General features: G+C 36.8%; 2 protein-coding genes across 3 annotated transcripts; one reads left to right on the forward strand and one right to left on the reverse strand.

Annotated features, from left to right (window-relative positions):
* The first annotated feature begins 3,158 nt into the window (after positions 1–3,158).
* Positions 3,159–4,860, forward strand: LOC103441153 (GATA transcription factor 12-like). Its single transcript, NM_001328973.1, is given in 2 exon segments — positions 3,159–3,676; positions 3,903–4,860. Coding segments are annotated over 2 exon segments (1,125 nt in total). The 5' UTR covers positions 3,159–3,340; the 3' UTR covers positions 4,692–4,860.
* A 7,814-nt stretch (positions 4,861–12,674) lies between these two features.
* LOC103441157 (protein NONRESPONDING TO OXYLIPINS 2, mitochondrial-like) lies at positions 12,675–15,251 on the reverse strand. Of its 2 annotated transcripts, none has more exons than XM_008379857.4 (3): positions 15,010–15,251; positions 14,679–14,854; positions 12,675–13,041 (listed from the first exon to the last, which is right to left on the reverse strand). In XM_008379857.4, the coding sequence occupies exons 1-2, from the start codon at positions 15,138–15,140 to the stop codon at positions 14,707–14,709; spliced, it is 279 nt and encodes a 92-aa protein (XP_008378079.1). In that variant the 5' UTR covers positions 15,141–15,251; the 3' UTR covers positions 12,675–13,041; positions 14,679–14,706. The 2 variants fall into 2 exon arrangements, with proteins under 2 accessions (XP_008378079.1, XP_008378080.1); XM_008379858.4 differs by having other exon boundaries at positions 14,736–14,854; positions 15,010–15,234.
* Positions 15,252–16,277: the final 1,026 nt, after the last annotated feature.

Raw genomic sequence — 16,277 nt, forward strand, 5'->3', positions numbered from 1 at the left:
ACCGTCAGTTTTTGCTTTCAACACGAGCGAATGCACTCACATGGGCAGCTGACACTACACCCTACTCTATCACATGCAAAATGGACCCCACAAACCCTCTTGATAAAAAAATATATATTAACTGTTTTATTTATTAAAAAATAAAACAACTAGTAGTAAATCATGATTATTCACTCATTTTGATTCCAAATAGGTTATGGGCCGGAAATTCATTTTACCCATGACCATAATCAACCAGATTTATAGCTCCGAATATTAAACCGGAACCTCTCACATTTCTTATGATTGTTGAGAAACCGCAATCCGCATCTTTATCACAAGATCACCTGCTGCAGTTTTTCAAAAGGATATTTAAATATTACCATAAATGAAATGGTGAAAAGACGAAAATATCTGTGAAAAAAGTGAAACCCTCCAAGCCAAGCAACGGCCCAGGTACCCTCTCTTTTTCAGGCTTTCCTTTTAATTCACGCAAAAACAGTCAGAAAATAAATAAAAATATTAGAAAAAAAGGGAGCATAAAATAAATTATCTTAACGGCAATAAATAAGAAGAGTAACGCCTTCTCCAATTTCTCTATAAAAAAATAACTTATCCAATTCTACCCGGACTTACATAGGGATTGGTGTCATCAGATTGGGACCCACCTCACTCCGAGCCTGCACTTCTGGGTGTCCGCCACGTGGTGACTTACCCGACATTCAACGGTTAGGTTTACGATATCTTTTTGTTGGTCCGGAAGTTTTCACCACCGTCGGCTTACCTTATGCATGTTAATTGGGACGACGTGGCTTTTCGTTTTTTGTAGTAAACTGTAGGAGATGAGAGGGTTAATATTTGTTGGCGGCAATAAATATTCTATGGCATTTGGAATCAAATTGTTCCTACCCCTACTTACGACAAATAAAAATTTCATACTATTTGATCGTGTACCTAATTGTAATTTACTTGCAGCTAATAATTTAATTAAGTTGTTTTTTTTTACAAATGATATTATTTACATTAAAAGGGTACGGAAATGGATTAAGTTTCACAATAGACTAATAATAATATGGTTCAAATTCATCTTTGACGAAAATCAAACCTAAGTTGGTTAACTTATAATAGTATATAGTGGCAAATGCATTAAGGAACCACCCGAAAGCCCAGATAAATGGCTGCGAGAATCTCTGAGGACCACCTAAGTTTAAGCATGTGGTAGAGGAGAAGAGTGTAGTGGCGGACTGACGGCTACAAGTTTTGCAAATGTTAACGAATGAGAAGAAGACTATTCTGTTTTTTAAAAGACTGGATCAAAACTCTTTGTCACTTGCTATTCCTTGTGCGGCTAAATAAGTAGTCGTGCGATTAGATTTTTGGATTTAAAAGTTATAGATTGAAATGACATTAATCGTGTTTAATAAAAAGAAATGTTGATGTCACATGTGTGCATCCAATCGAGAAGTGTAATTTTTTATGACACTGAATATTACACTATCATTGTACATGTAATATGTAAGTTGCTTTCTGAGCAGTTGTCAAGCAGATTCTCTACTCTAGTAGCTAGTAAAAAAAAAGTGTTTTACAAAATTAACAATAGACCCGTTCACAATCCTACGAGGCAAGGCAAGGTGAAAAGTGAAATCCGAAATGGCAGGGTAGTAGTAAGGGGGGAACACGTTAGGAAGATCCTAGCCGTTGATTAGCTCATGTCTAGCTGTAACCGTCGTGCTTACAAGTGAGGGCTTCCCCTTAAAATAAAGCATTTTGCACAGGGATTACCATTATTATTTAATTTAAAAAAGAGTAAATTGTAACAATAGTCCTTTAACTTTAATAAATTGAAGCAATGGTTCCTTAACTAAAATTTCATTACCACTGGTCCCTCAACTCATCAAAATGTGTAGATATGATCATTTTCAGCAATTTCGTTAGAATTTTGGCAAAATAAGTTATGTTGGAATGACCATTGCTATTATTGGGATCCCTCAACCATTGCTCCAATTGGGTTATAGTTAAGGGACCATATCTGCACGTTTTGATGAGTTGAGGGACCAATGATAATAAATTTTTAGTTGATGAACTATTGCTCTAATTAAGTTAAAATTAAAAGATAATTGTTATAATTTACTCTTTAAAAAATGAGTGAAAATCAGAAACAAAAAAAGATAAAATTATTAAAATAAAAAATAAAAAATAAAAGCACGTCTCCCTATAAAAATAAAAGCAGAGGAATCGGTCTGTATAAACTTGGACGCTAATGCACAAGTCTCAGCGACAAACCTGCTAGATCGGTTCCTAAGGGGTTGAATTTTAACTCTTAATCACGTTTTAACTTATATTTTATGTTAAATTTCCCAATTAAAAAATTCACGTTAACTTTACGATTTTACCCTCCATGCCAATAGTTCAACCGAGTGATTATCAACATCATTAGCCATGCACGTGCGTCCGATTTCATACCTTTGATAAAGAGGGGGTCCTCTCCTCTTAGTGTAGATGTTGTTAGGTTAATTTCTTATTGCGAAGGTTAATAATTTACTTAATTTACTATAACTTTCTCACGTGCTAATGAAATACTGGTTTGAAATGTTGTAAAGGTGTTCTAGGTCCAAGATATGGCATTCATATCGACCGCAACAAATTTATTAACAACATCTAGTAGCGGTATAACGATCTCATTCAAGATTTTCTTTCTCTTGTTAAAGCAAATAGCAAATGGGCAACAAATATATATATTTTTTAACGAACGATATATCTATACTAAAGAGATAGTGAGCTTAGCCTCACAATGAGCTAACAATAATGTTATTCAAATTTGCATTTGACGAAAATCCAACCTAAAACATCGCACTTACAAATAAAGAAGAATAATATTAGACCATAGTATTAAGTGGCTCAAAAGAAGAGAAAGAAAGGGAGACAAAAACTTGAACACAAAAGAAGCGAAAAGAGACAAAGGACATAAAAGTAAACATGGGGAGATTTCCCCTTAAAACCAAAATTAAAGCCTCTTTAAATTTTTGTTGTATTAAGTGATTTTCTTTTCTTTTCTTTTAAAAATATAAAATTTGCATTGCCAAAAAAACAAAAAAAAATTAATTTTTAATTTTTAATTTTTGCTCTCGTCAAAATCCACCATTTTAGGTGTCCGTGTGTCCCTCTTGAAGCGCAAAATAAACCCTCTGAGCTCTCTCCCTCTTCCTACACTTTCTCTCTCACTCCTCCCTCACTACTTTCCCTCTCCTCTCATTCCCTCTCTTTCCTCATTGCCTTAACTCCAACACCCAAAAAAATACCAGAAAAAAAAAAACCCCAAAAATATAATAACAGACTAAAATTCTAGAGCTCCCTTGCAGCCATGGAAGCTCCGGAGTACTACAAGAAAACTTTCTGCCCACAATTCACACCTGAAAAGCGCCACTCCTTCGACAGCAGTAACAACAAGACCGCCGTTGGTGGCGGCGGGGACCACTTTATGGTGGAGGACCTCCTCGACTTTTCCAACGACGACGACGCTGTCATTACCGACGGTGGTTGTCCTGCTGCTTTTGACAACGTCATCGGAAACTCCACCGACTCTTCGCCACTTAACGTCATCGACAGCTGCAATTCGTCCTCCTTATCGGGCTCTGAACCCAATTTCGGGTCCCGGAATCTCGCCGACGGCCCCTTCTCCAGTGACCTCTGCGTCCCGGTAAATAATTTAGCTGATTTTTTTGGGTCAATTTGACTATTGAATTTGTTTTTCAATCCCAAAAACAAAAAACGACAAAATAATGATTGAGTTTTAATGAATTACTGCCTACAGTTCTTCGGAATTCGAAATTGAAATGAAAAAAATGGAAGATTCAAATTTAAATTTAAGTGGGGTTTTGATTAATTGATTAATTTATTAATTAATTATGTGATTTGTGTTTCAGTGCGACGATTTGGCTGAGCTCGAATGGCTGTCGAATTTCGTGGAGGAGTCGTTTTCCAGCGAGGACCTGCAGAAGCTGCAGCTGATATCCGGAATGAAACCCCGACCCGACCAGGCCGCCTTCGAGACCAGCCAATTCCAACCGGACCCCACCCTAACCAATAACAATCCTAATGGCAATAACAACCCGATATTCAACCCGGAAGTTTCGGTCCCCGCCAAGGCCCGAAGCAAGCGGTCCCGGGCCGCCCCGTGCAACTGGACCTCCCGCCTCCTCCTCCTCTCGACTCCGGAGCAATCCGACGTCGTGGTTTCAGCGGCGGAGGCAGCGTCTCCATTACCGCCGCCTTCCAGCACTGGGAAGAAGACTGTGAAGTCGGCACCGAAGAAGAAGGAGAGCCAGGAAGGTTCGGGCGGTGGGCCCGGTGACGGGAGAAAGTGCATGCATTGCGCAACGGACAAGACGCCGCAGTGGCGGACGGGGCCGATGGGTCCGAAGACACTGTGCAACGCGTGCGGGGTTCGATACAAGTCGGGTCGACTAGTGCCGGAGTACCGACCCGCGGCGAGCCCGACGTTCGTGCTGACAAAGCACTCCAACTCGCACCGTAAGGTGCTGGAGTTGCGGCGGCAGAAGGAGATAGTGAGGGCGCAGCAGACTTTCATTCACCAGGTGCCGCCGCCGCATCATCACCACCACCACCATCAGAATATGGTCTTTGACGTATCCAACGGCGGAGATTACTTGATTCATCAGCACGTGGGGCCCGATTTCCGGCAGCTGATCTAGTCGGGGAGCGAGCTAGAGTAGCTAAAACTAGGCAACTTTTCGAGGTTAATTTAGTGGACCCAGTTGATCTTTTTTTTTTTTTAATTAATTAGATAATTTCGTAATGTTATTTTCTTTATCCTACGGTTATTTTCCCTAACTTAATTTTGAATTTTCTAGTTTTCCTTAATCTACCTTCTCCTTTATTTTATTTTTTCACATATTCTTTGAGCATAATTACATTGAAATGAACTAATATCAAAGCTACAGTGGTTTTTAAAGCCCGTAAAAACATTTTTAAAGAATATATCAAAAGTACCAAATACACATTCTACGATAAAAAAACAACAAAAAATTTCTCTAATAATATCTTCATTTTTGACATGGAATAGCGCCAAGACTCTTGAGCTAGCAACCTATCATTATTTGTTTGCCCCTACCACGTTGTTTGGGGTTTGGAGTTGCCTCCAATGCGTTTAAAAAAGTTGGAGCAGTATCATCTTCATCATTAATCATCATTATTATTAAGAGTATAACCCTAGCTAATTTCCAAGTTAATGGTTTGTATGAATGCAATTTTTATGCAATTAAGGTAATTATTGGTATAAAAATTGTTCATGGGGCAGGGGATTGATGTTGAATTATACATGTTATAGTTGTCAAAATGTGCACCCACTAATTAATAAGTTGGTGTTTGGTAAGAGATAATCATGTTATCTTGTTGACACCCCAACTTCACCAAGTGAAAGGTCTCCAAACCTAATCATAATTTGCATCACAACAATTGCTGGACTCCACCCTCTTTAATCTCTCCTCCAATATACTAATTACCCATCATTCACACAGTTATCAGTTTGATCACGTTAACTGCTTGAGTTACAAGTCTCGAAAGCATATTATAATTCTACGAGTCCCAATCTGTTGGTTTCACCTTCACACCCCAACTCGGTGTTTTCGATTTCATTCCAAGCTCTTTGGTTTTCATGGTAAACAAACACCCACCAAATCCTTTTTCACTTACTGGTTGAATCTAAATGTGAGTAACCACGACTAACAACGGAACTATAGACATCAAAATTTCAGAAATATTACATAAATTGTTTCTGTTTATTTATATATTTTGATTTGAGCAAGAGAAGGAAGTGTGAGGAAAGATAATTAACTAGTCTAATATTATAATTTTTTGCATGAATTTCAGTGAAAAACTGATTCAAGCCAGTGGGGATTTTAACCATTTCAGAGAATGTTAGAAAGAAGAGGCAGATTGGCTAGCAGATTTTTTGACATTGTTTTCTGCTGAAAGAAATCCGGTTGGCTGAATTTGTTACTAAATATATATGATAAAAAATCTTACTGGATTTGGAGAAAATAAAATACGAAACTCCCAATGGAAAAGAAAAGAAGGATTGAAGATGCATGTACTTCGCAAAGGACAATGATTGTCTGCCCTCTTATTTTCGGTACCATTCTGTTTTGTGTGGTTACGGTTAAGTCACGTCAACATTTTACATTATTTTTTTTTATAGAGATAATAAGACAAAAATGAATAGTAATATAAAATGTCGACGTGGCTTAACCGTCACCACACAAATAAAAAGGCACGGAAGGGCACTAGAAGTGGGAGGATAGACGATCCTTCTCCCTTCGCAAAACCCACACTTTTTCTATAACTTTATTGCACGTGGTTTCACTTCCACAAGATTTCAGGATAAGTCTAGGACTACAAATGCTAGGACCAAGACCATAGAAATACAAGTCACACTCTTTTTTATTGTCACTTTTTTTGGTTTCCTAAGTTATCACTCAAAAGAAAATTTTCGGGTCGAACTTGGGTCGAACCAGATATCAGTTTGGCTCAAGGTTCGTTGTTCAGGGTTGTTTGTACCATTCTTCACTAATTATGAAACTACTGAATACCGGTCAACTTTATACCTTCATCAATCTTCAACCAGGAGGCCAATCACAAAACGACATGTGTCAAAGCCAAAATGAAGCCCCAAGAGTCCCATATAGACCGCGGATGAAAGGGTGTGACTCTACTCAACTATAAAAGGAGACCATTCTTCTATAATTAATCTGTAAAGCCACTGCTGTACTTAAATCATTATTAGAACTGACTAATGATGATTATGCTTAAACCATTATATTACATAAACTCTAAAATATTAATAAGAACTCATCTACCCACGTGGACGTAGCCCAATCTAAGGTGATCACGTACATCTTGTGTTTGTTTTTCTATCTATATCCCTCTATATATGTATCTATACTTAATGACCGGAGCAACCTTACCAAGTTAAAAAACTTAATACTTTACATTGTTCCAAAATCTATCAAATTTTATGCATCAAACAAGGATAAAAAAAAAAATAAATAAATAAACTCTCTTCAAAGCTCTCTTTCATGTGAAAGAAAAACGCTTAAAGTCTCTTTAAGAAGAGAAAAACAGCGAAGCTAACTGTTATTTCATATGATTGTTATTACACTAGAGGTGTGGTGTCTGCTACTGACATTGTGCATTGTTAGCACTTTAAATTAATCAAACGCAATAATTATGTATACTAGAAGTTCTAAGTTCGATTCCTCTAACTTTCGATATTATTTGTATAAACAAAACTAATTAAGAGTATTAAGTACATAAAATTGATTTCTGGTAAATGAAATTAAATTGTTTATTGAAGTTGACAAATGCTATGAGACTGCATATGCATGCATGCAGGATCCTAGACAGTGCTGATCCAAAGGTCTGTTAATTAGGTTTAATTTATACATTGTTCTATACATTAATTATATTTTTCTAAGCTGGCTATGTAATTTGCACGATTTTCTGTCTCTGAAATTTGATTTTGCTCTTATCGTTAGCCAACAAAGTAAACAGAAAATAATAATAGGAAATTAACCAAGGAACCTTAGCAGTAGTACTGGTGGGAATAATAATATTAATTAATTTCAAAGATAAAAGTTTGCTTCTTTAATTATTAATTAAAAAGTTAATTCTGATAAATATTTGTACATTAGTGTGAGGGTGTAGCAAAGTTTGCGGTGGTCACATGCCTCCTTTTCATGCCCTCATGCACCCAGTCTCACTGGTTTATGATGCCATCTCTCACAAAGAAACACACACCAGTTTCTGCATTAATATTAATCTTATAAGTGTGACAAACAATAATAATATTAATTAAAATAAAGCTGAACTGTAATACTTTGGAAAAAAAAAAATTATAGAACAAAGGAAAAATGACAAAAATTAACAAGAGAGTATGAAAGGTAAAACACAGGTGTGTGGATAACTCCACGTACCCAAATGAGAAGCGTTTTTTTTTTTTTTTTTCAATCATTTGCCTCTTTTAGTGTTTTTCGTTAATATTATTAGTTGTAAGGAGAACTACGCATTGAGGGTAAGAGATGTTAAATCTATAATTTAACCATTTCAGGAAATGACAATACCTTTTAACATACTCCATGGTCCTTCCTTCCTGCTATTGCACTCGAATGTTATTAATTTAATTGGTGTTGCGCTAAAGTAAAACCTCTATATAGCCGTAATGTTAGGACCAAATCAATTTTATATCTATAGGGAGGTTATTATCTAATAGAGGTATAGTTAAAAAAAAGAAGTATTTTTTTACTTAGTTATCCATAAGGAATATAGTATGAGAACAAATAATCACATTAGATTAGTGGTGGAGGATGTCAATTTCTAAGATGTAACATTGGTAAAAGAGAGACACCTAATGTCAAAAATATTTTATTTCATCTTAAATTTATATTCATAACAATATTGCATAGTTTTTAACTTATTGAGAATTTTTACTATGTGGAGACCATGGTATAAAATATCGATGATATCGGAAATATCGGTAGTCCAAAAACATGGAAATTTCGGTGGAAATATCGGGATATTATCGATATCGATAAAAATTGAATAAAACCCACGGAAATTATAAGAAAAACTTGGAAATTTTTATTGAAACTTTGGAGAATGTTTATTTAGTCAATTATCTATTAGTTTATAAAAAAAAATTAGAAGGAAATGCATTACATGATGGATTTAACTGATTTAAGTTTGTTTGTACCATACTTGACCAATCTCGAAACTACTGAGTACCGGTCAACATTATACCGTCAAAGACCCAGAAGAGTTTCCCTCCAACCAGGAGGCCAATCACAGCGCGACACGTGTCGACATCAGAAGCCAATCATAGTGCGACACGTGTCAACATCAGAAGCCAATCACAACACGACACATATCAATGTCATAATGAAACTAGAAACTTTCTTCTATAAATAGAGATCATTCTCTCACAATATTGTCTAATGTCATTTGTACTAAATCATTCACTAGTACCCACAAAAGGAGAGCTTGAACCTATGTACTTGTGTAAACCCTTCACAATTAATGAAAACTCCTCTACTCCGTGGACGTAGCCAATCTGGGTGAACCATGTACATCTTGTGTTTGCTTCCCTGTCTCTATCTATATACATACTTATCCACACTAGTGACCGAAGCAATCTAGCGAATATCACAAACTTAACACTTTCTGTTGTACCAAAGTCCTCACTGATTTTGTGCATCAACAAAGTTGATTATACAACAAGCTGGCAAACATTGTGAGTGTAGAAAATATGTAGTAATTAATGAAAAAAAGATTAAACACACTATAATCATTTATATATAATGATTTACTACAATATTTTACACTTTATACATTGCATGGTAAGATACATGAGTGATTTAGTACCACATAAAGTTCCAATGAGATTCAAAATTTTCACTATCTTCATCATCTCTATGTCTAGAGTAAGTTTATTGTGAAGAGTATTCATCAAATGATAAATCCCCAAAATAGTTTTGCATGTAATTGTTAACATGCCACTCATATAAATATAAATATTTTAGCATATTATTACCAAAACATAAGTGATATATTGTGGTTAAGGTGTTGGAGAAGTAAAATGGGAGCGGTTCAAATCCCTTTTGTGTTTTTTTCCTCCCTTTTTTCCATTTTTTTCTTCTTTTTCCTTTTTTTTTCCTCCCTTTACATCGATATTTTCTTCTTTTTCCTTTTTTTTCCTCCATTTTTTCCTTTTTTTTCTTTTTTTTCTTTTTTGTTTCCTTCCTTTACATCGATATTTTCAATATTTTAGCGATATTACATCGATATTTTGACAAAATATTGCTGAAGTGTGAGCGAAATTATCTTTCTTTTTTTTTTCCTTCCTTTACATCGATATTTTCAATATTTTAGCGATATTACATCGATATTTTGACAAAATATTGCTGAAGTGTGAGCGAAATTATCGTCGATATTTGTACGATATGTACATGGATATGTTCCGAAATATCCGTGATTCAAAAAAACCGAAATATCCTTGATATTTCGTCGATATTATCGATATTTCAGACTATGGTAGGGACAAGTTTCTTAAGATGTGATGTAGAAAAATTATAACTTATTATGCTAATGCATGGTCCTTTCCAACCCCTGGAAGCCCAAGGGAACAAAGCCTGAAGGGAAATAAAGGCCCAAAGGGAGGAAGGTCCACAAAACGGAAAGACCAAGCCCCAACGGAATTGAAAGGATGGTCTTGAGCGCTACAGTCGACCACTCAACGGTCTAGTTTATCTATAAGCAATAAAGTCAAGTGCTTTCTCATAAAGTACTTTCTGACTATTGACGACTAGTTGACATCTTGAAAATTTTATAGCGCGAAGTTCCAAGGACACAGGGACAGGCCTACTCGGTCATTAATTTTTTGCCACTAAGAGAACAAGAGCCTATGAAGGACATAAAGGCTGTCAGATCAAGCGCTCAGGTGTGGAATCCCATAAACCCCATGACCGAGCAAGGCGCTCAATACACATTATCCCAAGAAAACATGCAAGTGGACCTAAACAAATGTCACTTCGTCACCATGTGTCGAGTAAAGGACGGAGGGGTAGCTAGTAGGTCAAGTTTATGTATTCGGTGCGTTAAATGCAAAGCGGTGGAAGACTCAAGCCCATGGTCATGAGGCTTATTGAGGGACTATATAAGGAGGACGAGTGCTCCTTAGAACATGCCAAACAAAAAAGAGAGAATAAAGAAACGAGTTTATGCCGAGTGTTATTTGTAACCTTTCATTCAATATGTACGAGTGATTTAGTGGACGTAACCCAGTTTTTCAGGGTGAACCGCTTAAACTTTGTTGTTCAGTTCTTATCATTGCAATCCGAAGCCAACCAAGGGCTGACCACATGACTACACTGGTCTTTGTTAACCTCCTAATTTTGAGCGTTAACATATTACAATGTGGAATTTATTCTTCCATATAACTGGCTCAATTTGGGACAAAAATCTTTTATGACTACATGCATGCTATTTCTTTATAGAGTAATACAATAAAAAGTTGTACCATATATAAGTGAGATGTGTTTAGGCGTGTGCTATCCAAACACCTATTTTTACATCTCATACACCCCTAGTTAATTTATGTCCTTTGATCTTAGTTAATTTGGTTGATTAGACGACCGCAAATTAAGAGTGTATGTATGAAGTAAAAAAGCATGTCTTTATATTTATAATTTAGTTTTTTTTTAAATGTTTCTCACCACCGTTATCAGATTAAAACAGAACTCAAGTACACTTGACCTTGTAAGGAAATGAGAATCCCTCAACCACACTTCGTGGAAGAAAAGCAACTCCACTCAATAAAACGACCAAATCAAGCAAAGATGAGAAAACTGCTCTTTCAGTTTGGAGGATTAGATTAAAGTTAATACTACTAAATATGGTCATTAGTCACTAATTGAAATCTTCGAAACCAAAAGTGAATGGCTTCCATGCATGGAGCATATGTTCATGTGCATTATAAAGAGTTTTGTTCCCCTCCCCCCCCCCCCCCGGCCCTTTTTTTTTCTATGACAGTGACTTGACCACCATTTTTATATGCTCCCAAAGCTTTCTCTCTCAATTGCCCTAACATGGTAACCAGTGACTCTCCAACTTCAATATATATATATATATATATATTTTCTCTCTCAATTGCCCTAACATGGTAACCAGTGACTCTCCAACTTCAATATATATATATATATATATATATATATATATATATATATATATATATATATATATATATATATATTATCAATTAATTAATTAATTAAATTTCCATTCAACACGTACTAACTGAACAAATACACGGGGCAGGTTATTTGTACACTTGCAGAAGGGGCTGCTAATGACAACTGTTTATTTAGCTATGGAGTGGGGTTTTGATGTTCACAAGAATATTGACCATTGAAATGTCTGGCAGCCAAGGCTCATTCAGTGGATAATGGATACTTAGTATTATTCTCAAAAAAGCGATAACTATTATAATATACATCAAAGAGGTGGGTTGGGGGTTTGAATTCGAGATGTAGTGAGTTGAAGAACAAACCCCATCCACCATGGCAATTCAAAAACATTGACTAGCAACACTTGAAACCATTTAGACTGAAATGAAACTTCACCTCATTATAAGGACCAAAATCTCCCGCACAAGCAATATCAGGATAGCAGGAATCGAACACAAAACATTGGGCAAAGGATAAGCACAATTAACAACTTGAGCTGCAAACCTCTTGAATACGAAACAACTGATTAGATTTTCGTTACATTTCAATCATGCTTGGGAAGTGACACATTGACAATGAGTTCCGTACATGAACATAGTTTCAGTCTGAAAGAAGTGCACATGCAAGTGTATCGTGTGATGGAGGAGGTAGGAGACATATTGGGACCAAGGCCAATGCTCCTTTTAAAAACATATGGGAGACATTTTGGACACCATCAATTTATCACATCGACCGCCCCGCATCCTCACCTGCGCTTCACTTTTTATCCTGTCCTTTTTTTCAAATTGACTGCTACGTGACAGAAACCCAGTTCCCCACCTTGGCAATGGCACCTTTACTTTATTTTCAGGTAAATAGAGAAAAAATGTATAACTGTAACTTAGAACACAAGCCAAAATATCACCCTTTGAAATGTGACAAACTCATCACTATTATTTTCTCCTCTACATTGCTGCTGTGCTGCTATAGAGCATACGGAAAATGCCGACAATTCTACTATGCTGTGGTGTATGGCATGCATGAGTATGTATCGGTATAGACTGGAATATTCCTACGATATCCATGGGGAAGGTAAAAGAAATATTTGAAGGAGAATTTAAACAAGAGTCAGAGCATTCAATTCTTGCAGCTACTGTGTTACAAAACTGTTTAAATCTTAACTCCAAGATGAAAAGGACTTGCTGATAGCAGAGGTGATGAGACTCATCCATTGGCCTCTATCTTCCAACTTCTTCAATCTCTTATCGAGGCACGCTGAGACCTATTTCTGAATATATTAAAGAAGCAGAAAAATAAGTTTGTTAGAATTAAAGGATCTCACTCTCAATACTGATGAAAACGACTTAATCGGGCAATCAGAATCCTTAGCAAACACAAATATTCCGCAGAACAAACTAAATTATGTATAATCAGTATTACTGCATGAAGTGGTCCAGTAGTTGCAAACCACCATTAGAAATTTGTATATCCATCTATTTTGAGAAGGGATGGATCATAATAGGAAGGGCAAATGGTAGTAACGTAATGTCAGACTTAAAATTTTCAAACAGAACAGATTTCCATACTTCTGAGTGTACCATAGTCGTGTTAAGAACCACATATTCATGACCCAAATAATGATGGGCAATTTAATCATAAAATGAGCACAATTATTTACATCTTTCTTCGGCCTTTACAAATCAGACTGCTCTTCTTACTAACTATTTACATCAAAACTTGAAAACCACACTTTTCAACTGATGCCTTACACCAGAGAATAGGATTTAGTTTTGAGGCTTGTGCACACATTACAAGGTCTTCCATCAGGGAATCAAAATTTGAACTATCACTATCATAAGCAATTCATAAGAACAATATGATACAGTTAAAATAACAAATGCTCAAACATTCATCATACTCAAAGACTAGTAAACAACTTAGATGTATGCACTGAACAAACTGGTCCAAGTCACAAAAATGTCTAAGTTTGTAAGACTTAAACGTCTAGAGAACAAATTGAAGCTCAAAATCCATTCATGACTTCACAAGATCATAGAGGGGAAAAACCTCCAAGCATTATGAAACTGAACCTCAACAATAGGAAATTAAAGGTAGAGACAATGGTTTTAGTACAGTGCATAGATTAGATGCATACCCTTTTTCCGTTTTCTGAGACTTCAAAGATTATGCCATGAGTTTCTCAAAAAATATTAGATTGACAAAATTTCTTGCTTCTTGGAAGTTTATCCTATTAAAGAATATGTCAAGTATTTGGTATGGGGTGTGCAATTTGGCTGCTGCCTTCCATGTATGAAACTTTTCATGAATTATTTCTTCCCACGCATTGAGGTTTAAAAGCCACCGGTTATATAGTAAAGTAAGGAAAACACAAAACCTATAGAGTTTCAACACTATTGGCAGCAAACAGCACCTACCATCCCCAGTCTAGGTGCCTGTTTCTAAAAGTTTGAATCTTACCAAAATCTAAGTATTATCACAGGCAACAAATAACACTAGATGAATTCTCAATTGTGACATGTTGTATGTCAAACAACACTTCTAAAAGTCAGTGCAAGCTGGTTTTCTTGAGCAGTACTATTACTCTACCAGTTTTAGATGTTATATACCCTCTCAATTTTCTAACTATGAGGCCCAAACTTGCTCCTGTAAACTTTGTTCTCAGACCAAAAATTTGACTAGATAAATCACATTAACAAAAGATCCGAAGTTTGCACATTCTGAGTAAGCAAATAACAAAGACATAATGGTTCAGAGTGCTATAAATGAATACCAATTTTGTGCCTATTCGTTTCATGGATTTGCAACGACAAGTAAACAAATTGAGCGTTAAAATCACGGAAATGAAGAACAATACAAATTCAGGATTCAACTTTTAGCTAACTATAGAGTAAAAAAGTTCCTTACAGATAATAAATACAAAACATTGGAGAAATCAAACTCCTGGGTTTGCACCGAGCATACCCTGAGACAACGACCTCGAGCTCCTCGAGTCAATGCCGAGGCACGACGTGAGCCGGGCTGAAGACACCGCCGTGTGAAATGGAAGCAGAGATTGCAGACAACCCAACTGAGGAAACGGCCTGCAATTAAAAAAAAATCGAAAAAAGTCAAGAGCTTTGCTGACTTGAGGAAAAACCCAATCGAGAAAACGGCATGAATTAAAAAATTCGACAATGTCCAATTGAGAATTATCCCAAAATATTGAGAATTTAATGGATTTGAAAGGACTGCTCACCTTGGGAGATTGATAGAAGGGCGGGCGGTGGGGAGAGAGGACATTGGAGTGGCCTTGAACGCCGGTTTGTTGACGGCGGATTTGAGAAGAGAGAAAGCCGGCTTCGAGAAAGATCTGCAGCGAGAAGCCATTGGAGCACTCAGCGGAGATATGATGGATTTAGGGTTTTGGGGTTAACAGTCACAGACTCACAGTAGTTGGAGGTTGGAGAGGCAGGGATTCTTTGGTGAAATTACCAAAAAGGTCATGGATAATATTATTATTTCAGTCTATTAAGTGTTGGGTGAAATTATACTCTCTTTTGCGTAGGCCATAACCTAGGGCTGGGCACAGGTCAGGCCGGCCTCAATTTTGGAGGAATTGGACCTTATCCGTTTTAAACAGTAACGGGGCGGGCCAGTCCAGGTAGAGAGATTTTGAGTTTTGGAACCAGGCCTAACCCGGCTCGTTATTTACTGGACCCGCCCCGCCCCCGCCTCACGGGTCCAACTTTTTTCATTTTTTTTTTTAATAATTTCTAAAATGGGAATAGGCAAAAACAAACAGCATCTATGTATCGAAATTTTCGACATAAAAACAGAAGAATCTAAACTAATTGATAATCAGGAATTGAAAAGTTAATGCCATCAAAAGATAACGAATGTATGAATGTAAATTTTGGTACTTCATTCAATCACTGAGGTCCTAGCTAGAAGATCAACGACATACCCTGGTAGAGACACCAGAGGAACATCAGCTTAAGAATCCTCAAGCACGTGGTGTCGTCGTCAACCACTAGAACCCACAAGCCTGCTGGAAACTGATCGGGAATTGCCATTTCAATGGACTGCGCCACCACCTTTACATGAACTGTAACTACTCGCAGTAGTGCTCACGCTGGACTGCACCATTCTTTTCAAAGCAGCCATGGCCACCAAAAACCACCCCCACAGTGACACAAAATACACACACCTGCTGACTATCAAACCCTAATTTCCCATTTCAATGACTAGAATTTCCATTTGCAGTGATTGCGGAGGGTGAAAGTGGAGCCAAATGGAGGGAGATCCGTAAGGGGAAACCTTAGAATTGGGGATTAGGGTTTCGAAAAACGATCAGATAGAACGAATCAGACAAATTGAGAGAGAAATGGATAAATTGCCGTTGGATTCAAGCATTGCCGACACCGTCTTAGCGTAAACCCTAGTTCTCAGGCCCATTTCCTGGTACCGTAGCTCATCGACGGCGAACGTGAACAGGTACGGCGGGATTGACTGCTCCATCATGAA

This window comes from Malus domestica, chromosome 08, assembly GCF_042453785.1.
Source record: "Malus domestica chromosome 08, GDT2T_hap1".
Classification (NCBI taxonomy): domain Eukaryota; kingdom Viridiplantae; phylum Streptophyta; class Magnoliopsida; order Rosales; family Rosaceae; genus Malus; species Malus domestica.